At 42.4% G+C, this 24,093-nt stretch overlaps 1 protein-coding gene across 1 annotated transcript in view; it reads left to right on the top strand.

Annotated features, from left to right (window-relative positions):
- The window catches only part of LOC137382906 (probable E3 ubiquitin-protein ligase HECTD4), a 361,123-nt gene that overhangs the window by 124,455 nt on the left and 212,575 nt on the right, over positions 1 to 24,093 (top strand). The window contains exons 6-7 of the mRNA XM_068055483.1: positions 6,384 to 6,522; positions 16,692 to 16,862. Coding sequence (XP_067911584.1) covers positions 6,384 to 6,522; positions 16,692 to 16,862 — 310 coding nt within the window. The remainder of the gene's footprint in view (positions 1 to 6,383; positions 6,523 to 16,691; positions 16,863 to 24,093) is intronic.

Below are 24,093 nucleotides of genomic sequence, written 5' to 3'. Positions count from 1 at the left end.
CAATCAGATCAACCCTAAGTCTACACTACTCTAATGTGTAGAGTCTCAACTCTCTGCTTATTTTGATAACTTAGATGTTTTATACTGGGAATTAGTCCACTGGCTCTGTTTTGCACCCTTTCTAAGCCTCAGTCACCCACCATGTGAGAAGATCAAAACTGGGTAAGCAATCTTCCATGTGAGGGCTGACCAAGATCTTGTTCAAGTACAGAATAGTAAACCTTGCCTAACACTCAATTGTCCTACGAATGCACCCAACACCTTATTTGTTGTAACTATCGCTTCACAGCATTGCTCATGTACCTTTTAGATATGCATGTACTAGAATGCCCAAATATCTATCTGTCTCCCTTCTTTTCTCTTCCCCACCCCCCCCTCCTTCTCTTTCCCCCTCCTTCTCTTTCCCCCTTCTCTTTTCTTTCCCCCCTCCTTCTCTTTTTCTTTCCCCCTCCTTCTCTTTTCCTTCCCCCCTCCTTCTCTTTTCCTTCCCCCCTCCTTCTCTTTTCCTTCCCCCCGACGCGCGCACATTGGCTGGGAATCAAACAACCATCTGTTTTGAATGGTTTGGCTACATGCAACATTATATTTGTGCAAGATAATTTTTCAGATTGCAGTCTGTATGTCTAGCTGCAACATCCCGAAGAACTGCCCGACTGAGAAACTAAAAAGACTGTTTTCTGAAAAGTGGTTGTTAGTTTACCAATTTTTACAAAAATTCATTCATGGGATGTAGGCGTCACTGGCCAGGCCAGCATTTATTGCCCATCCCTAATTGCCCCTTGAGGAGGAGGAGGTGTTGGTGAGCTGCCTTCTTGAACCGCTGCAGTCCATTTTGGGGTAGGTATACCCACAGTGCTGTTAGGAAGGGAGTTCCAGGATTTTGACCCAACTACAGTGAAGGAATGGCGATATAGTTCCAAGACAGGATGGTGTGTGGCTTGGAGGGGAACTTGCAGGTGGTGGTGTTCCCATGCAACTGCTTCTTTGTCCTTCTAGGTGGTAGAAAGTTGCAGGTTTGGAAGGAGTCTTGGTGCGTTGCTAAAGTGCATCTTGTAGATGGTGTACACTGTTGCCACTGTGCGTTGGTGAAGGGAGTGAATATTGAAGGTGGTGAATGTGGGGTGCCAATCGAGCGGGCTGCCTTGTCCTGGATGGTGTCGAGCTGCATCTTGCAGGGCAAATGGAGAGTATTCCAGCACACTCCTGACTTATGCCTTGCAGATGGTGGACAGGCATTGGGGAGCGTCTGGAGTTGTGACTTGACACAGAATTCCCAGCTTCTGACCTGCTCTTTGTAGCCACAGTATTTATGTGGCGACCCCCAGGATGTTAGTGGGGGATTTCTGTGATGGTAATGTCATTGAAAATCAAGAGGGGATGGTTAGATTCTCTCTCGCTTGAGATGGCCATTGCCTGGCACTTGTGTGGCGCGAATGTTACTTGCCTCTTTTCAGCCACAGCCTGGATGTTGTCCAGGTCTTGCTGCATGTGGACACGGGTTGCTTTTGTTATCTGAGGAGTCACGAATAGTGCTGAATATTGTGCAATCATCAGCGAACATCCCCACTTCTGACCTAATGATGGAGGGAAGGTCATTGATGAAGCAGCTGAAGACGGTTTGGGCCTCCTGAGGAACTCCTGCAGTGATGTCTGAGATGATTGACCACCAACAACCACAACCATCTTCCTTTGCGCTAGGTATGACTCCAACCAACGGAGAGTTTTCCTCCTGATTCCCATTGATTCCAGTTTTTTCTCAGGCTCCTTGATGCCATATTTGGTCAACTGCTTCCTTGATGTCAAGGGCAGTCACTCTCCCCTCACCTCTGGAGTTTGGCTCTTTTGTCCATGTTTGGACAAAGGCTGTAATGAGGTCAGGAGCTGAGTGGCCTTGGCGGAACCCAAACTGAGCGTCACTGAGCAGGTTATTGCTGAGCAATGAGCCACTTGATAGCACTGTTGATGACCCCTTCCATCACTTTGCTGATGATTGAGAGCAGACTGATAGGGCGGTAATTGGCCGGGTTGAATTATCCTGCTTTTTGTGTACAAGACTTGCTTGGGCAATTTTACACATTGCTGGGTAGATGCCAGTGTTGTAGCTGTACTGGAACAGCTTGGCTAGGGGTGCAGCTAGTTCTGGAGCACAGGTCTTCAGTACTATTGCTGGAATGTTGTCAGGGCTCATAGCCTTTGCAGTATCCAGTACCTTCAGTCATTCCTCGATATCACGTAGAGTGAATCGGATTGGCTGAAGACTGGCATCTGTGATGCTGGGGACCTCAGGAGGAGGCCAAGATGGATAATCAACTTGGCACTTCTGGCTGAAGATGGATACAAATGCTGCAGATTTGTCTTTTGCACTGATGTGCTGGACTCCTCCATCATTGAGGATGGGGATATTTGTGGAGCCGCCACCTCCTGTTAGTTGTTTCATTGTCCACCACCATTCATGACTGGATGTGGCAGGACTGCAGAGCTTCGATCTGATCCATTGGTTGTGGGATCGCTTAGCCCGGTATATTATGTGCTACTTGCGCTGTTAGGCATGCAAGTAGTCCTGTCTCGTAGCTTCACCAGGCTGACACCTCATTTTGAGGTATGCCTGGTGCTGCTCCTGGTATGCCCTCCTACACTCTTCATTGAACCAGGGTTGGTCCCCTGGCTTGATGGTAATGGTAGAGTGGGGGATATGCCCCTCAGTGGCACTGGAATTTGCTAAGAGATGCATAACATAGATGAGTAATTTTAACATTTAGATTTCTCCAATCTCATTTGAGTAAAGCTTCCTCTGTCACATTCCTCAGTCCTTGTCTTAGTGAAGATAACGTTTGGAGCTTAGTTGTGGAACTAATAGAAAGCATTTTGGGAAATGGTTGTTAGTGGATCAGCATGCATCAGGCCAGCAACAGATGCATAGCTTGTATTTAGGTGTTATACCTTTTTGACCTTGCGATTGTTCATTTGAAACTTTTGAACATTGCTAAAATATTTTGAATGTTTACATTTCCACTTTCTTGCCGTCTCCCACATAACCTGAATCAGCAGTGCTTTGCTGCTGTTCCAAAAAGCTTCTGTTGAGAGTACTGCATCCTTGAGGAACATTGCTCTCAGCCACGATGGACTCTACTGATTTCAAACATGGGATCTGAATAATGCTGTCTTTCATCGTTAATGTTCTTGAAATGGTTAAGTAGCCCAGAACTTTGGTGCATTGTTACAATTTTACCATGCATACTGATAGTGATGCTATGTCATGAGCTAGAGAATAAAGAGTAGTTAAATTCTTGTAGGAACAAAGACAAATCGGAAGGATAGTTAACTTGCACCACTGCTTATCTACTAGTATTGACAAGTTCCAGATTTGTTACTTCATGTGTTGGACTGTACCCCCTCTGAAATTAACCTATTTCTATGCTTGCCTTCATCAGACCAGATAGTGTGTTCTGTTGCAATCCTTCACCAGGCTCCATGCTGTTGTATATTAACTGTCATTTGTTTAACTTTTTTTCAAAATTATAAGCTGCTGTAAATCTGCAATCTGGAAATGAGTCTCTTCTGTTAATAAGAACATAAATAGCAGGAGTAGGCCAATCGGCCCCTCAAGCCTACTCCACCATTCAATCTCAATATGATCATGGCTGATCTGATTGTGGTCTCAACTCCACTTTCGTGCCTGCTCCCCATAACCCTTGACTCCCTTGTCAATCAAACATCTAACTCGGCCTTGAATATATTCAATGATCCAGCCTCCACTGCTTGTTGGGCATGAGACTTCCAGACACTAACGACCCTCTGAAGAAATTCCTCCTCATCTCCATCTTAAGTGGGAGACTCTTTAATTTGTGCCCCCCACTTCTGGATTCTCCCATGAGGGGAACCATCCTCTCAGCATCTACCCTGTCAAGCCCCTTCAGAATCTTTCACATTTCAATAAGATTATCTCTCAATCTTCTAAACTCCAATGAGTATTGGCTCAACCTTTTCTCATAGGACCCCACCCCCCTGCCCCCCATTCCCAGGGTTGAGTTTGTCCTGTAATGTAAATATAGTTAGTGACATCAGAATAACTCAAGGTTTGTATAGACAGAATTACTATGAAGTTACATTTGATTTTATTCTGTTTGTGAACTTTCCCTATTGTAATGCGAGACCTATGAGAAAGGACAGGAAAGAGTAGCTGATGCAACATGTTTGTCTTTTTATTGACATGATGCAACTTTTGCACACATTCACTGTTTTTCCCGAACTCAGAAACCATCCAATCACCTGGGTGAGGCAGAAATCCAGGGGATATAATCTTCAGACAATTTAGGAAAAAAACACTAGGAAATTCTAGTAAACACTGGGCTTTGTGTTCTGAGCAGATTATTGCTCCCCACTGTGGCTCAGCTCTTCTACAGGACTCATAGACACTCTGCTAAATGAAACCATGCATGTTATAATACATAAAGATCAACCAACCTAGCCTGCATTGATCCTCCTGACAGAAGAGATAGGTCACTATGCAAAATCTGCTCCTTAAGGTGCAAGTCGTGCCACATCAATCCCTGTTTAAAGATTTGTTTAACTTACTGAACGCATTGCCGTACATAGTTTAAGCTACCCTGTTTGGACAATTCCTCTAAGATGTAGATGGCATGTTAGGTGGGAAGAAGTTTCAAACCTAACTAAAGCCTATTTTGTTACACATCCAATAGACCAGCACCCCCTTGGTGATTTTGAGCATCTTTGCATGAAACTCAGATGTGCTGCAAATGATTAAGTGGGGCCTTTGTGATTTCGCCCCTTTACTGCTGTGGCCAGTCAGATATAGGCCAAATATTAGCAGGTTACAACCATTAGCAAATAGGTTCAGCTCTGTATACTGCATCGTAAGAGCAAAATATTGGCCATGGAGGGGTGCTGTACAGACTCATCAGAATTATACCAGAGCTAAAAGGGTTAAGTTTAGAGCTGGTTGCATCAGCTTGGCTTGTATTACCTTGAGAATCGAAAATTAAAAAGTGATTTAATTGAGGTGTTTAAGGTAATTATGGAGCTGCAAGGATAGATAGAGGGGAAACAATTTCCTATGGTGGGGCACGTCCTGAACGAGAGGGCAGAACCTTAAAATTACAGCTAGGGTGTTGTCAGGAAGTACTTTTTCATAGAATAGTGGAAATCTGAAACACTTTCCCGCACCCCCCCCCCCCCCCCCAAAAAAAAGCTGTTGAGATCAAGTTGATTGGAAATGTCAAAATTGAGAGATTTTTGTACAGCAAGAGTATTGAAGGTTACAGAACCAAGGCAACTGCAGTTGAGATACAGATCAGCCGTGGTAGTGGGTGTTGAATTGAAATCAAATTGAAGTTTCTCCCCCCACCAAATGGTTAACTCATCAAATATGTTTTTGATGTCTTTTGTTTGGTTTCCTCCTTTTAAAGTGTCTGCGCATTTCATATAAGCCCTTCGGGTTCCGAAGAAGGGTCACTGACCCGAAACGTTAACTCTGCTCTTTCCACAGATGCTGCCAGACCTGCTGAGTGATTCCAGCATTTCTTGTTTTTATTTCATGTGTGGTTGTAAAAATGCTCCATTCTTGCTTTCTGCAGCAAGGGAACAATTTACTGACATAACCAATATTTCTACAAATTGGCTAGCTCAATTTTTATATTAAAAGTACTGTTAAGTATTCTAGTAGTTCAGTTTTAATGGTAAATTTGATTAGTATGATGGTCTGCCTTTGCTAATCCAATGTATTAAAATTGAAGTATGCAATTAAAGATGGTCACTTTCTATTGATATTTATGTTTAGAGATACAGCACTGAAACAGGCCCTTCGGCCCACCGAGTCTGTGCTGACCATCAACCACCCATTTATACTAATCCTACATTAATCCCATTACCCTCTCACATCCCCACCTTCCCTCAATTCCCCTACCACCTACCTATACTTTGGGCAATTTATAATGGCCAATTTACCTATCAACCTGCATGTCTGGCTGTGGGAGGAAACCGGAGCACCTGGCGAAAGCCCACGCGGTCACAGGGAGAACTTGCAAACTCTGCACAGGCAGTACCCAGAATCGAACCCGGGTCGCTGGAGCTGTGAGGCTGCGGTGCTAACCACTGCGCCACTCATCTTCATTTGATACATCTTCTAAATAATTTGAAGATCAGGTTGCTAAATGTTGCTTCTTGGCTTTTCTGCATTGAAGTTGACCTGCATTAATTCCACTTGTAGATAATTAGGGGTCGTTAAAGCTGGCTATTACCTATTATACTCATTTATTTTGGGGGTTGGGGTCGATGGAACTAGGAATGATTTATTGTCTGAGTTCGTCTGGGAGAATTCTGACAGTACCATTCCTAATCAGCGCACCATTTTCATTTCTCTCCAGGGGTTTTGTTTATTGTCGCAATGATGATCTTGAAGCTGGCTGGATTGCTTTTGGCAGTAGCACTCTCCTTCACCGCCCTGCCTCTTTTGACAGCAAACCTCATTACCTCTTTCAAGTGATCGATCAGTATACCTTGCAGGTAATGTCATATCATCTAAACTTTCACTGTTGAATATTGTTAACACTGTTGCATCTGATAATTTTCCAAGGTTATCTTGCCTTTTCCTAGAAATGCAGCCCTGCATTACTGACCTCAAGCAAATTTAGGCATCTTGCAGTCTCTAGAATGTTAAAGCTGCAGTTTGCAATGATGTAAAATTGAACTATTTTAACCTTCATACTGCAATATGATTTCATAAAGCTGCAGTAATATTTATTGCTTAAGTGAATATCAGATAACATTAAGTGCAGATTGCGCCCTGAAGAATTATCCTTTCTTGTGTTCATGAATTATATTTTTTCCACTATTCAGTTTAGAAAAAAAATTGGTTTAAAAAACAAAAGACCGATTTCTGGACCCAAGTCATCTTTTGATCAATATGATAGCATCCTTTTGCAATCTGACAGGCCAAAGAAGTTCAAAAGTTAACTAACAATGGAAGCATTGTAGTCCTGACAGAGAAAATACAGCACCAGAAACTTGGGCTTTGTGGGCTGAATAACTGAATCTTCCATACTTTGGACATTTTAGCTTTAAAGATAGTATTGATTGTCTGAACTGCCAGATGTTGGGTTAGTAGGTTGTTTTACAGAGCTGACCATATATGTTGTTTACTCTCAATATCCTCAGGGCAACTAGGGAAGGGCAGTATGTATTACCTTGCCAGTATTGCCCACATCCCAAGACCAATATATAATTTTAAGATTACAAAGTCGGGATAAATGATTACAAAGAAACATTGTTTGCTTTATGAAAATTTATATGTTCACATTTTAAATGGCTTCATATGTACAAATTGTTCATTGACTCAGCTGTTTTTCATGGGTTTTTTTTCCTAACCTTTTTGGTACTGGCTTGAAGGAGAGTAGATGTTTGGTGTGTATATATAATGGAGAAGTCTATAACTTTGTTATTGAAAAAATTCCAGGGAAGCAGCTCAAAAACTTACCTCATATGATCCTCTGCTACCTCGAGTGTCAAATTAAATTATGTTTGGAATGAAAAAGGTCCTTCAGCTCATTAAAACTGATTTGTCCAGAATCCATGTATGATTATCAGGACTTCTGCCCCATACCATCTGTCAATTCCTGAATGAAAAGATTATTAGGTTCCTTCCCTACCTCCCCTTAAAAAAAATCATTGCGCTGCTTATATCTACTTATAACCTTCAATTCTTTTCTCAATAGATATTGATCCAGTTCCCATTGAAAGGTGTCAAGTGATGCCTGAATCAAATAACTTCTGTGGGAATCTGCTGCATATGCCCACTATCCTGTGGAAGGGAGAAAGATTTTTTTTTTCCCCCCTAATCTCTGACCTTGCTTCAAGGTCTGTGAATTTGTGCTTGCGTCTTCAGTCCTTTTCCCGTTGTCCAAGTAGCTTCCTTACTTAAACTGAATCTAGACTTTTCATTATTTTGAAGACCTGCATCATGTCTGCACGCGATCGCTCTTTCAAGTGAAAATGTGTTATTTGCTTCATAACTTAGTTCCCCAAGGGCTGGCGTCACCTTCAAACTATCTTTCCATGTATCTACGCTTTTTGAGGTACATTGACTAAAACTGCATGTGATACTGCAGAATTGGCTTCACTGCTGACCCGTAGACCAACACGACTTGTATTGACTTTTAATCCAGTGCATTCCATATGGAACCCAGTCACATGGAGCAAATCTTTTCAGGATATGACCAATGATTACTCCCAAACCCTTGTCCTGTTCAAGCATCTGTTGATGTATAATATATATATATATATTGATTGTTACTTCTGAATTTTATATTGTCCAAAATCCATCTGCCATAGATGAGTTATTTAGATTGCTCAGACAAGTCTCTGAAGATTATCTTTTTACTCATCAGTTTTTCAAAATTCAGCAAATTTAATACGAGTAGTAGCACCCGGTTTCATATTATTCCCAAATATTGCAAATAGCAGGGATCCTAGAAAGAGTCATAGTCATAAAGTTATACAGCACAATCAGGCCCTTTGGCCCACCATGTCTGTGCTGGCCATCAAGCATCTAATCCCATTTTCCAGCACTTGGCCTTGTTTGCTATGGCGTTTCAAGTGCTCATCTAAATACTACTTGGATTTAGAGGTTCCTGCCTCTACCACCTCTTCAGGCAGTGTGTTCCAGATTCCAACCCCCCCGGGTGGAAATTTGTTTCCTCAAATCCCCTTACCTTAAATCTATGCCCCCTGTTTATTGACCCCTCTGCTAATTGAAAAAGTTTCTTCCTATCTAACCTGTCAATGCCCCTCAATTTTGTATACCTCAATCAGGTACCCCCTCAGCCTTCTCTGCTCTAAGGAAAACAACCCTAGCCTTGTCAGTCTCTCTTCATAGTTGAAATGCTCCAGCCCAGGCAACATCTTGGTGAATCTCCTCTGCACCCTCTCCAGTGCAATCACATCCTTCCTACAGTGTGGTGCCCAGAACTGTACACCGTACTCCAGCTGTGGCCTGACTAACGTTTTATACAGCTCCATCATAACCTCCCTTTTATATTCTATGCTTTGGCTAATAAAGGAAAGTATACCCTATGCCTTCCTAACCACCTTATCTATCTGTGTTGCTGCCTTTAGTGATCTATGGACAAGTACACCAAGGTCCCTCTGACCCTCTGTACTACTTCGGGTCCTACCATCCATTGTATATTCCCTTGCCTTGTTAGTCCTCCCAAAATGCATCACCTCACACTTTTCAGGATCAAATTCCATTTGCCACTGCTCCAACCATCTTACCAGCCCATCTATATCGTCCTGTAATCTAAGGCTTTCTTTCGCACTATTTAAAAACACCACCAATTTTCGTGTCATCTGCGAATTTACTGATCATACCTCCTATATTCATGTCTAAATCATTCATGTACACTACAAACGGCAAGGGTCCCAGCACTGATCCCTGTGGTACACCACTGGTCACAGGCCTCCATTCAGAAAAACAATCCTGAACCATCGCCCTCTGCCTCCTGCCACTGAGCCAATTTTGAATCCAATTTGCCAAACTGCCCTGGATCCCATGGGCTCTTACCACCTTAACTAATCTCCCATGCGGGACCTTATCAAAAGCCTTACTGAAGTCCATGTAGACTACATCAACTGCTTTACCCTCATCTACACATCTGGTCACCTCCTCGAAAAATTCATTCAAGTTAGTTAGACACGATCTCCTTCTGACAAAGCCATGCTGACTATCCCTGATTAATCCCTACCTCTCCAAGTGGAGATTAGTCCTTTCCCTCAGAATTTTTCCCAATAGTTTTAGGAAATGAAGATGGGCAGGTGGAAGGAGTGGCAGTGGGAGAGCATTTTGGTGGTAGTAATCATAATTCAGTCAGTTTTAACATAATTATGGAAAAGGATAGAGATAGAACAAGAGTTAGAGTTCTCAATTGGGGCAAGGCCAATTTTGCTGAACTGAGGAGTGATTACCGAAAGTAGACTGGAAACATTTACTTGAAGGTAAATCAGTGTCAGAACATTAGGAGGCATTCAAAAGGGCGGAGAATCAAGGGGTTCAGGGTAAACCTGTTCTCACAAAGAAAAAGGGTGAGGCAGCTAAATCTAGAGCCCCATGCATGTCAAGGAGCCTACAGGGTAAGGTAAGGGAGAAAAGGAAAGCTCATGTCTGACATCAAGAACTCAATACTACAGAAAACCAAGAGGAGTATAGGAAGTGGAAGGGTGAAATCAAAAAGGATATTAGGAAAGCAAAGAGAGGGCATGAAAGAATATTGGCAAGCAAAATCAAGGTGAACCGAAAGATGTTTTATCAATACATTTAAGAGTAAGAGGATAACTAAGAGAGTAAAAGACCAAAAAGGTAACCTACGTGTAGGAGCGGAAGATATTGGTATGGTTCTTGATGACTACTTTGTGTCTGTCTTCACAAAAGAGGGGGACGATGCAGATATTGTAGTTAAGGAGGAAGAGTGTGAAGTATTGGATGTGATAAACATAGGGAGAGAGGAAGTATTAATGGGATTAGCATGCTTGAAAGTTGATAAATCACCAGGGCCAGATGAAATGTATCCTAGGCAGTTAAAAGAAGCCGGAGAGGAAATAGCAGAGGGTCTGACCATCATTTCCCAGTCCTCATTGGATACAGGTGTGGTGCCGGAGGATTGGAGAATTGCTAACATTGTACCTCTGTTTAAAAAGGAAGCGAAGGATAGACCGAATAATTACAGGCCAGTCAGTCTAATCTCAGTAGCAGGCAAATTATTGGAATCTATTCTGCGAGACAGTATAAACTGTCATTTAGGAAGGCACAGGTTAATCAGGGATAGTCAGCATGGATTTGTTAAGGGAAGATCTTGCTTGACCAACTTGATCGAATTTTTTGAAGAAGTAACAAGGAAGATAGATGAGGCTAGTGCAGTTGATGTGGTCTACATGGATTTTAGCAAGGCTTTTGACAAGGTCCCACATGGCAGACCGGTTTAAAAAATAATAAAATCCCATGGAATCCAGGGAAATGCAGCAATGTGAATACAAAATTGGCTCAGTGGCAGGAAACTAAGGTTAGTTGACGGCTGTTTTAGCGACTGGAGGTCTGTTTCCAGTGGCATTCCACAGGGCTCAGTACTGCGTCCCCTGCTTTTTGTGGTCTATATTAACGATTTGGACGTAAATGTAGGGGGAATGATCAAGAAATTTGCAGACGGTGCAAAGATTGGCCCTGTGGTAGGTAGCGAGGAGTATAGCTATAGGCTGCAGGAAGATATTGATGGTCTGGTCAGATGGGCAGAAAAATGGCAAATGGAATTCAACTTGGAGAAGTGTGAGGTGATGCATTTGGGGAGGTCAAACAAGGCAAAGAAATACACAATTAATGGGAAAATACTGAGAAGTGTAGAGGAAGTAAGGGACCTCCTGAGTGAATGAACGCCCACAGATCCCTGAAGGTAGCAAGACAGGTCGGTAAGGTGGTTAGGAAGGTATATGGAATCCTTTCCTTTATTAGCCGGAGCTGGGAGGTTATGTTGGAACTGTATACTCATAGGCTAGGCCACAACTTGAGGTGTGCAGTTCTGGTCACTGCTTTACAGAAAGGATATAATTGCATTAGAGAGGGTACAGAGGAGATTTATGAGGATGGTGCCAGGACTGGAAAAATGCAGCTCTGAGGAAAGATTGGACAGGCTGGCGTTGTTCTCCTTGGAACAGAGAAGGCTGAGTAGAGATCTGATTGAAATGTACAAACTTTTGAGGGGCCTGGATAGAGTGGAGCTGAAGGGTCTGTTCACCTTAGCAGGGAGGTCATAATGAGGGGGCATAGTTTTAAAGTGATTGGTAGAAAAATTAGAGAGGAGACGAGGAAAATCTTTTTCACCCAGAGGGTGGTGGGGATCTGGAACTCACTGCCTGAAAGGGTAGGTGAGGCATAGACCCTCAACTCGTTCAAAAGGAGTCTGGATATGCATCTCGAGTGCTGTAAGCTGCAGGGTTACAGACCAAATGCTGAAGATGGGATTAGAATGGGTGGATCATTTTTCAGCCAGCACAGAAACGATGGGCCAAATGGCCTCTTTCTGTGCTTTCTAAGGGACTGCAGCCCTCTGTACTGTGCATACTGTGGAAAATCGATTCTTTGTCACAAAACACCCATGGAATGAATGCTTGTAAAGCAGCTTAGGAATTTGTTTGAAGTTATTGCGTCATGGGTTGCCCAATACAGGGCTTTCACTTGGTTTTATGGAAAGTCCTGAGAGTATCTGGGTGGAAGGTGAAGGTGAGGAAATGGAGAGTTTGTAGCATCAAGTGCTAAAACTGGAATAAAGTGACCATGATGCTGTTGTCATAAAAGCTTAACTTGTCTCCCAATGTCCTTTAGGGCACGAAACCTACTGTCCTTGCCTGGTCAGGCCAATATGTGACTCCAGTCCCACACCAAAATGGTTGACTCCTAATTCTTCTGTAACTTGGTCTAGCAAGCCACTCAGTTGTCTCAAACTGCTACAAAGAATAAGAATAAAACGAGACTGACCAATTGGCTGCGGCATGGCCGCTGATTTAGAACTCTACAAAAGCACATCCAACTCACTCAGTATTGCAAAATGCTCCTCGCTAACGTTGGGGACTGGTGCCAAAGAACGTGCATTTCTATAGCGTCTTCCATGATCTCCGTACATCTCAAGTGTTCTACGCTCAATTAAGTCCTTTTTAAGTTCAATCACTGTTGTAATGCACAAAACACAGCATTCATTGTGCACACAACAAGGTCCCATAAAGAGTAATGAGTTAAATGACCGAATAATCTGTTTTAATGATTGTTTACAGATAAATATTGGCCTGGGCTCCCTTGCTGTTCTTTGAAATAGTGCCTTGGGATACTTTGCATCTTTGACATCCACCTGAAGGGGCAACAGTGCAGCTGTTCCTCAGTATTCTGCTCAAGTCTCTGGAATGGGGCTTGAATCCCCCAAACTTCTGACTCTGGTGACAGTACTGCTACCTGAATCATGGGCCACACCAGTTGGGAGCACTGCCTCATAGAGGAGTCAAGCAACAGTCTAACATTATCATACTTTCAGAATCACCGATCAACCACACTCCTGCATCACCATCCTTGGGTATGTCCTATTCCACCGAAAGGACACCCCCACCAGAGATTGGGGCAAAGTGATATGCAGTTGACTGGGAGTGACCCCGAGACTCTGAACCTTATGAAATCTCAGCTTCAGGTCAAACATAGGCAAGGAGACCTTGTGCTGATTGCCACCTACCCCAACTCAGTCAGTTGATGCATCAGTACTCCTCCATGTTGAACACCACTGGGCAGAAAAACTGACGCTAGAAAGGGCACAATATACTTTGGAGGATTTCAACGTCCATCATCAGGAGTGGCTCTGTAGGACCGTCACTGACAGAGCTCGTTGAATCCTGAGCGACATAGCTGCCAGATTAGGCTTGGAACAGATGGTGACATCTTGACATCGTCCTTGCCAGTCTTCCAGTCGCAGATGCAGCTGTCATCAATCCTGGATCACGTTGAGTGAATGATTGCATCACTCCTCCATTTGCTCCTAATCCGTTCATTAAAACTCTGAGGTGTTGAAGTTACATATTGATTCACATGACAATGTTATCCTTTTTGTCCAGACGGCTCCCTGTCTGTCTGATTATCTGTGCTGGTAGTTCAAAGCAATTTGTAACTAGCTGCCATTGCCATTATTCTACCCTTACCATTATTCAGTTCTATCCATATTATTTCAACCATATTCACTCGGTGATCTTATTTATTGTTTGCAAAGTACAGTAGAAGCACAGAGCAGTATGTTTAAAACATCGAACATCTATATGTTCAGAATTTTCATAATTGGTCTTTTGCAACTCTACAAACTGTAAATCATTAGAATTTGATTTAGTGAAGTGGAATGATACTGAACCTTGAGTTTATCCCTTCCCTACCTGCACATACAGTCTATTCACAAAACTCATTCTTTTATATGTTCTTTAGATAGTAACAAGCTTGTTACAAAAAAATAAATTTCATCTGTGCGCAGTGCTGTTTGTTTTCAAGCCCCTAGTATCCCCACTGTGTATATGAACTGTTAACTTGTATTTCTTATCACTAAATGTAGCACTATCATTTTTTTTTCTTGTCAATTTTCTCCCTACTCTATTCCTCCTGAAGCTGTTCACTCTTTTGGGGTACAATTCCTTTATCACTAGACGCTTTCTGGAACACTTCCCACCGCTCATTGCAGGCAAGTTTGTGCAAACGTGATTTATCCATTGTGCGTGATGGCTGATATAATGTGGTAACACTATGAATGTTGTCGTCTCTGATTTATGACGTGTCAACCTGATGGGAAAGTGGCAAACTGTTGTATAACCACTGGGAATTTTTTTTTTTACATTCGTTCATGGGATCTGGGCACCACTGGCAAGGCCAGTATTTACTGCCCATCCCTAATTGCCCTTGAGAAAGTGGTGGTGAACCGCCGTCTTGAACTGCTGCAGTCCTTGTGGTGTAGGTACACCCACAGTGCTGTTAGGAAAGGAGTTCCAGGATTTTGACCCAGCACATTGAAGGAAAGGTGATATAGTTCCAAGACAGGATGATTGGAAGGGAACTTGCATCTGTTCCCATGTATCTGCTGCTCTTGACTTTCTAGGTGGTGGAGGTTGTGGGTTTGGATGGCATTGCTGCAGTGCATCTTGTAGATGGTACACACTGCTGCCACTGTGCATCGGTGGTGGCGGGAGTGAATGTTGAAGTTGATGGATGGGGAGCCAATCAAGCGGGCTGCTTTGTCCTGGATGGTGTTGAGCTTCTTGTGCTGTTGGAGCTGCACTCACCCAGGCAAGTTGGGAGTATTCCACCACACTCCTGACTTGCCCCTTGTAGATGGTGGAAAGACTGTGGGGAGTCAGGAGCTGAGTTACTCGCCACAATTCCCAGCCTCTGACCTACTCTTGTAGCTACACTATTTATATGGCTCGTCCAGTTAAGTTTCTGATCAGTGTAGATTTCCAGGATGATAGTGGGGAATTCAGTGATGGTAATATTGAATTTTCGGGAGAGATGGTTAGATTTTCGCTTGTTGGAAATGGTCATTGCCTGGCATTTGTGGTACGTATGTATGTTCCTTGCCACTTATCAGCCCAAACCTGAATGTTGTCGAGGTCGTGCTGCATGTGGGCATAGACTAAAGTATCTGGGGAGTCGGAAATAATACTGAACTTTGTGCAATCATCAGTGAATATACCTTATGATGAAAGGAAGATCATGATGAAGCAGCTGAAGATGGTTGACCTAGGACACTACCCTGAGGAACTCCTGCACTGATGCCCTGGGACTGAGATAATTGGCCTCCACCAACCACAACTATTTTCCTTGTGCTAGGTATGACTCCAACCAGTGAAGGGTTTCCCCCCGATGCCCATTGACTTCATTTTGGCTAGGGTTCCTTGATGTCACACTTGGTCAAATGCTGCCTTGATGTGAAGGGTAATCACTCTCACTTCTGGAATTCAGTTCTTTTGTCCATGTTTGGACCAAGGCTGTAATGAGGTTAGGAGTTGAGTGGCCCTGGCGAAACCCAAACTGAGTAACAGTGAGCAGGTTGTTTTTGAGTAAGTGCTGCTTGATAGCATTATCACTGACACTTTCTATCACCTTGCTATTGATTGAGAGTAGACTGATCAAGTGGTAATTGGTGGATTGGATTTGTCCTTTTTGTGGACAGGACATAGATGGGAAATTTTCCACATTGCCAGGTAGGTGTCAGTGTTGTAGCTGTACTGGAACAGCTTGGCTGGGAGTGCAGCTATTTCTGGAGTACAAGTCTTCTGTACTGCAGCCGGGATGTTGTCAGAGCCATAACCTTTCCTGTATCCAGTGCCTTCAGCTACTACTTGATATCATGCGTGATTCAAATTAGCTGAAGACTGTGATGGTGTAGACCTCAGGAGGAGGTAGAGATGCATCATCCAATTTGCACTTCTGGCTGAAGATTTTTACTATTTGATCTGGGTGGTGCTTTTTATTACCAAGCTAGATTTATAATACGTGTAGACTATTGGCACATGAAAATAATGCAAACTTTGAACTTCACCGTTTGCAGTAAATGCCCAACTTGAACACTAACCGGAGCTTGAACCTTGAATCTAATCGTTTCTGAAATAAGAGCTGACTGTGAACCCTTGCCAGTAGTGAGTAAGCATGGCTGTTTCTGCCTGAATTATATGGAGCACTTCAGGTGCTATAACTAGCAACTTTAAAATTGCGAATGGAAATTGCCAATGGTTATTGCTTTTTGGTTGAAATGAGCGATTGCAACCTGGAAGTTTTACGTGGTGGGGACTGTACATCACCCAAATGGCCATTGTCAGCCTTGATGGCAAGCATCTGTAAGTTGTTTTCCCATAGAGGGACTCTCGTCTAAGCCTGATCACATTGAGCATCCACACATGCACTTCCAGCGCTGCCATCACTTGGTCTTATTGTAAATTAATCACTGGGTATGCAGTGAGCCAGCATTAGAACCCCCTGTAACATATTTAAGGAATTCTTTAGCGTTGCCATTCGGTAAACTCTTTCAAACTCGTAAGTCCTATACTTCTCCAAATAGCAGTTGTACTGTAGGCTGGTCGAGACACACACTGTTTTACCATTTTGTTTACTCTCCGTTCAGGTGTCCCAGATAGTGTCCATGCCACCAAATCACTTCCCAGTTGGCAGTAATATGACTACAGTCCATCTCTGCTCCGACGGAACTTACATCTATTGGATCTGGTCTCCTGCAGGCTTGAACGAGAAAACTCCCAAAGGCCATTCTGTCTTCATGGATATCTTTGAACTGACGGTAAGTTTCTGCATGTTTTTGCTTTAAAACTGATTTCAGTATGTTTAATTGTTTCATTAAACCACCATGATCTTGCCTTCCATTTCCAGAATGTATAGTTTTTAAATCTTGAGCATTATTGGATGTTGCAACTGCCATTTTGCTCTGGCCATGGTTTTGAGACTTACTGTATGGAAACCCCCTATACTGGGTACAGTATAATACAGAAATCCTGAATACAAGATGGTGATTTGAATAATTTGACTAATTCATATAATGTTATACGTTCCTTCAATGCTGCTCTCAAAATATTCTACAAGACTAGATTGCTGCTTTAAAACTTGCATTTTATTTAGGCTTATTTTTGGCTGAATATATGATTATGCAATAGATAATGTACAGTATGTTCTCCATGGTATATCTGGCTCTTTATATACAGGTTTAACAGGATCACAGTGATCTCTTGAAATTTCCTTGGCTGTATTAAAAAAAAATTTCAAAAACCATCTAGATACATTGAAATTATGTCTATATATTTTATAAATTCTGCACATTAGGAGAGAGGAACAAAGCAATAGTTATAATTGTCACCACCAGCCTGTTGTTCCTACATCGTACTGCTGTTATAAGCCGTGTTGTTGGAGCCCTTTTTGCATGTGGCTTATCTGCCACTTCAGTTGCAGTTGGTGTATAGCTTGGAGAACACCAGGTGAAAAAAAATGATGGGGTGGTGGGAAGGAAAAGGAGTGGGGGGAGGAGAGAAGAGAAAGGATACTTGCACTTCTGACTAAAAAGCTTGAATTAAATTTGCACACACAAATCTATTAACATTAATTTTATTTAGACAAAATTAATGAATCCTAAAAAGCAATGAAACATATCTGCTTAAGAAAAACATGTCCTTTACCGAAATCACAGTAGCAACCCAGTAGTTGAAGGGAGAGGCGTTGCCCAACTGGAGTTTTTTTAGCTAATCACAAATGGAATTTAATTTACCTTGAGGTACTTGATAAAATTTTCCAGTCCTGATGAATATATCTCAAATATTGTTTACTGTTTTTAAAACAAAACTGTGGTGTTTCATCAATGAATTGATTGGCATTGACATTTTTATGCTCCAATCTCTCTCCTGCCAGTGGTCCCCTCAAGCAGTGATTCTTGTACCAGTCTCTGGCAAAAACAATTATATTGAAGATTTGGCTAAAAATAACTCCATTATTTTTCCACATTTATTATATACCAGATTAAAGCTGAAAATGTTAATATTTTTAAATATTTTATTTAAAAAATTGCATCTCAATGACTTAGTAAATCTCTCCAATTAGTTCAATGGTTCGACCAGAAAGCTCCCAGGTTTGAAATGCAGAAAAATTTACAGCACAGAAGGAGGCTATTTGGCTCATTGTGTCTGTGTCAGCCAAAAAAGAGCTATCGAGCCTAATCCCACTTTATAGCTCTTAATCTGTAGCCCTCTTAGGCTATGGTACCTCAAGTGTATATCCAAGTGTTTTTTAAATGTGATCAAGATTTCTACCTCTATCACCTTTTCAAGAAGTGAGTTCCAGACCCCCACCAACCTCTGGGTGAAAAAGAAAGTCCTCAACTTCCCTCTAATCCTTCTACGAATTACTTGAAATCTATGCCCCCCACCCCCTGCACAGTTATTAACCCCTCTGCTTATGGAAATAGGTTTTTCATATCCATTTTATCTAGGCTATTCATAATTTTATACATGTCAATTAAATTTCCCCTCAACATCCTCTGTTCCAAAGAAAACAACCCCAGCCTATCCAATCTTTCCTCATAGCAAAAATTCTCCATTCCTGGCAACATCCTTGTAAATCTCCTTTGTATCTTCTTGAGTACGATCACCTCCTTCCTGTATTGGAACCAGAATTGAACGCAGTACTTAGCTGTGGCCTAACTATTGTTTTAAATGTTTTCAGCACAACCTCCCTGCTTTTATACTTTAGGCCTCGACCAGTAAAGGAAAATATCCCATATGCCTTCTATACCACCTTATTAGCTGTCCTACCTTCAGGGGTCTGTGCACTCTAAGATCCTTCTGATTCTCTGCACGTCTCAGAATACTCCCATTTATTGTGTATTCCCTTGCCTTATTGGTCTTCCCCAAATGCATTACCTCTCACTTCTCCGTATTGAATTCCATTTGCCATTTTCCTGCCCACCTGACCAGTCCATTGATGCTTTCCTGCAATCTATAGCTTTCTGCCTCACTATCAGCCACACAGCCAGTCTTGTATCATCTGCAAACTTCTTAACCATGTCCTCTGCATTTAAGTCTAAATCATTGATAAATGCCACAAACGGCAAGGGATCTACTGAGCCCTGTAGAACCCCACTGGAAACAACCTTCCAGCCATAAAAACACCCATTGACCATAACTTTGTTTCCTGCCACTGAGCCAATTTTGGATCCAACTTCTCACTTTTCCTCTGATTCCATGAGCTTTTAATTTTCTGACCAGTCTGTCATGTGGGCCCTTGCCAAAAACCTTGCTAAAATCCATGAAGACTACATTAAATGCAGTACCCTCTTCGACCCTCTTTGTTCCTCAAAAAATCCCAATCAGGTTATTCAGATACGAACTTCCCTTAATGAATCTATGCTAACTGTCCTTGATTGATCCTTTCTAAATGGTGATTTACACTGTGCTGCAGAATATTTTGCGATAATTTGTGCACCACCAAAGCTAAGCTGACTGGCCTGTAATTACTTGGGCTATCCCTTCCTCCCTTTTTAAACAACAGTACAATGTTGGCAGTCCTCCAGCACCATGCCTGTAGCCAGAGAGAATTGGAAAATGATGGTCAGAGCCTCTGCTATTTTTTCTGTTGCTTCCCTTAGCAGTCTGGAAAACACTTCATCCTGGCCTGTGACTTATCCACTTTTAAGGATGCTAAATGCCTTAATATTTTTTCCCTCACTGTTTATCCCATCGAATATTTCTCACACCTCCTCAGCTACAATGCTTCATCCCTCTTCTGTGAAAACAGATGCAAAGTATTAATTAAGCATATGCCCAATGTCTTCTGCCTCAACACACAATAGATTAATAATAGTAGGGGACTTTAACTTCCCCTATATTAGAAGGGATAGTATTAGTGCAAAAAGCTTAAAGGGGACGGAATTCTTCAAGTGCATTCAGGAGAGCCTTTTGAGCCAGCACGTAGAGAGTCCTACAAGAGGAGGGGGCAGTACTGGACCTAATCCTAGGGAATGAAGCTGGACAAGTGGTAGAAGTGGCAGTGGGGGAGCATTTCGGGGATAGTGACCATAACTAAGATTTAAGGTTGTTATAGAAAAGGACATAGAAGGACTGGAAACAAGAGTACTGAATTGGGGGAAGGCAGATTTCAATATGATAAAACAGGATCTGGCCAAAGTGAACTGGGAGCAGCTTCTTATAGGAAAGTCTACATCAGACCAATGGGAGTCATTTAGAAGGGAAATTGTGAGGGTTCAGGTGCAGCATGTTCCTGTAAAGGTGAAAGAGTAGGACCAACAGATCAAGGGAACCCTGGAAGTCGAGGGATATAGCGGATTAGACCAGGAAAAAAAAGGAGGTGCATGGCAAATTCAGAGTGCTGAAAACAGCGGAGGACCTAGAGGAGTATAGAAAGTGTAGAGGAGTACTTGGAAAAAAAAAAGTAATTAGGAGAGTGAAGAGGGGGTATGGAAAATCGCTGGCAGATAAGATAAAGTAAAATCCCACGGTTTGATAATTATATTAGGGGCAAGAGGATAACCAGGGAAAGGTGGAGCCCGTTAGGGATCATAAGGCAATGTGTGTGGGGAGCTGGAGGACATAGGTGAGGTTTTGAACAATTACTTTTCATCTGTGTTCACTATGGAGCAGGACGATGTAGGTGTAGTGATCAGGGAAAGGGATTGTGATGTACTTGATCAAATTAGCATTGTAAAGGAGGAAGTATTGGCTCTATTAGCGGGCTTAAAGGTGGATAAATCCCCAGGCCCAGATGAGATGTATCCCAGGCTGCTATATGAGGCAAGGGAGGAGATAGCAGGGGCTCTGACACAAATTTTCAGATCCTCTCCAGCCATAGGAGAGGTACCAGAGTATTGGAGGACAGCGAATGTGGTACCATTATTCAAGAAGGGTAGCAGGGATAAACCAGGTAATTACAGGACAGTGAGTCTAACATCAGTGGTAGGGAAATTATTGGAAAAAATTCTGAGGAACAGGATTAATCTCCACTTGGAGAGGCAGGGATTAATCAGGGATAGTCAGCATGGCTTTGTCGGGGAGATCGTATCTAACAAATTTGATTGAGTTTTTTGAGGCGGTAACTAGATGTGTAGATGAGGATAAAGCAGTTGATGTAGTCTACATGGACTTCAGTAAGGCTTTTGATAAGGTCCCGCATGGGAGATTGGTTAAGAAAGTAAAAGCCCATGGGATTCAGGGTAATTTGGCAAATTGGATTCAAAATTGGCTCAGTGAAAGGAGGCAGAGGGTGATGGTAGAGGGTTGTTTTTGTGAACAGAGGCCTGTGACCAGTGGTGTACCGCAGGGATCGGTGCTGGGACTCTTATTGTTTGTAGTGTACATTAATGATTTTGACGTGAATATAGGAGGTATGATCAGCAAGTTCGCAGGCGACACGAAAATTGGTGGTGTCAAAATTAGTGAGGAGGAAAGCCTTAGCCTCAGGACGATAGAGCAGTGGCACATAGAGTTTAATCCTGAGAAGTGTGAGGTGATGCACTTTGGGAGGTCTAACAAGGCAATGGAATATACAATGGATGATAGGGACCTTGGGGTGTTTGTCCATAGATCACTGAAGGCAGCAGCACTGGTAGTTAAGGTGGTTAGGAAGGAATACGGGATACTTGCCTTTATTAGCCAAGGCATAGAATATAGGAGCAAGGAGATTATGATGGAGCTGTATAAAACGCTGGTTAGGCCACAGGTGGAGTACTGTCTACAGTTCTGGTCGTCACACTGTAGGAAGGATGTGATCGCACTGGAGAGGGTGCAGAGGAGATTCACCAGGATGTTGCCTGGTCTGGAGCATTTCAGTTATGAAAACAGACTGGATAGGCTGGGGTTGTTTTCCTTGGAGCAGAGAAGGCTGAGGGGGGACCTGATTGAGGTATACAAAATTATGAGGGGCATTGATAGGATAGATGGGAAGAAACTTTTTCCCTTAGTGGAGAGGTCAATAACTAGGGGGCATAGATTTAAGGTAAGGGGCAGGAGGTTTAGAGGGGTGTTGAGGAGAAATTTTTTCAGCCAGAGGGTGGTTGGAATCTAAAACACACTCCCTGAAGAGGTGGTAGATGCAGGAACACTCATGATATTCAAGAAGTATTTAGATGAACACTTGAAACACCATAACATACAAGGCTACGGGCCAAGTGCGGGGAAATGGGATTAGTTAGGACAGGTTCTTGATGGTTGGCGCAGGTGCATTGAGCCGAAGGGTCTGTTTCTGTGCTGTAAAACTCTGACTCCATGACAAGTTACCCTTTGGTATTGAATTGGTCCTACTCTTTCCTTCATTGCCCTCTTGCTCTTTGTTTTTATAAAACATCTTTGGGTTTTCATTGATTTTTGCTTCCAATATTTTTGCACGTCCTCTCTTTGCTTTCCTAATTTCCTTTTTAATTTCATCCCTGCACTTTCGATACTCTGCATTCTGCAGCATTGAGCTTCAGGTATCTGACCTAAGTTTTTTTTAAAACCATATCCTACTCTCTATGCTCTTTGACATCTGGGTTGGAGCGGGGTCTAGATTTTGGAGTCCCACCCTTTTTCTTTTTGGGAATATATTTGTTCTGAACCCTCTTCATCTCTGCCTTGAATGTCTCCCACTGCCCTGACATTGATTTACTTTCAAGTAGCTGTTTCCAGATCACTTTTGCCAAATCACATCTCCACTTAGTAAAATTGGCCTTTTCCCAATTTAAAACTTTTGCTCTTGTTCTATCTTTATCCTTTTCCATAGCTACTCTAAATCTAACTGAATTATGATCGTTGCCAATAAAATGCTCTCCCACTGATGCCCCTTCCACCAGCCCAGATTCATTCCCTAAAACTAAGTTGAGAATTGTTCCTGTGTACAGGCTTAAAAAAAAGGCTCTCCTGAATGCATTTTAAGAATTCTATGCCCTCTATACCCTTTACTGATTCTATCCCATTTAATATTAGGGTAGTTGAAATCGCTACTATTACTGCCCAATTGTTTTAACACTTTTGAGATTTGCCTACATATTTTCTCTTGTATCTCCCACTGACTGTTTGGCAGTCTATAGTACACAGGTGTGATCATCCCTTTTTTGTTCTTCAGTTCAACCCATATGGCCTCATTTGATGCTCCTTCTAGGATATCATCCCTCTTCATGACTGTGATTGCTTCTTTAATCCATATATTGATCCCTCTATCCATCCCACATGAAAACCCTGTAACGTGTACAACACTAAGGAGTGTCGAGCTGCCATTCCTGTCCTTTTTTTTTTTCAAGCCATATTTCTGTAATAGTTATGAAATCATACTTCCAAGTGTCGATCTGTGCCCTTAGTTCATCTGTCTTATTCAACAACTTATATTTATATAGTGCCTTTAACGAAATAAAGCATATTCACTAGACTCCTGAGGTATGTACCACTAATCACTGAACAACTCCTTTTGTCTATATTTTAGCCTTTGTTTCCTCCACCTTTTGTACTTGCTAATTTTCTGATTTCTATTTCCTGCTTTGCTTCTGTTCCTTCTGAATCAACACACAGGTTCCCATCCACCTGCCAAGCTAGTTTGAACTCCCCCAACAGCACTAGCCAGCCTTACTGCCAAGATATTGGTCCTGACCCTATTGAGGTACAGCCCATCAGGTTTGTACTGGTCCCAAAGTCCCAGGAATAAGTTTGATCCCTGATCTGGAATTAAGAGTATTAATAGAGGGGCTGTAATTGATTTTAGTGCTTCTGCATTGGGGAGGAAGAAATGAGGTTGTTGCTGCTGATTGTTGTCCAGTGATTTCTACTGCACATAACACATATACGGATATCAGGTGAGGACAGGATCAAACTTGGGCTATTATGTCCCTTGTCATTGAGTAACCTGCTGTCACTTCATGTCAAAAATTTCACATGATGTATTTGAGAGCAAGTGTAATTGCAAGTTTAACATCAAGTAATTAACACCTTCAGAAACTGAGGGGAAAAGATTGGAGGACAAAGAGAAACAGTGTAACTGCATGGTAATAG

This window comes from Heterodontus francisci, chromosome 23 (assembly GCF_036365525.1).
Source record: "Heterodontus francisci isolate sHetFra1 chromosome 23, sHetFra1.hap1, whole genome shotgun sequence".
Lineage (NCBI taxonomy): Eukaryota > Metazoa > Chordata > Chondrichthyes > Heterodontiformes > Heterodontidae > Heterodontus > Heterodontus francisci.
The sequence above is the reverse complement of the archived record's forward strand: the minus strand, read 5'-3'. Positions and strand labels throughout refer to the sequence as shown.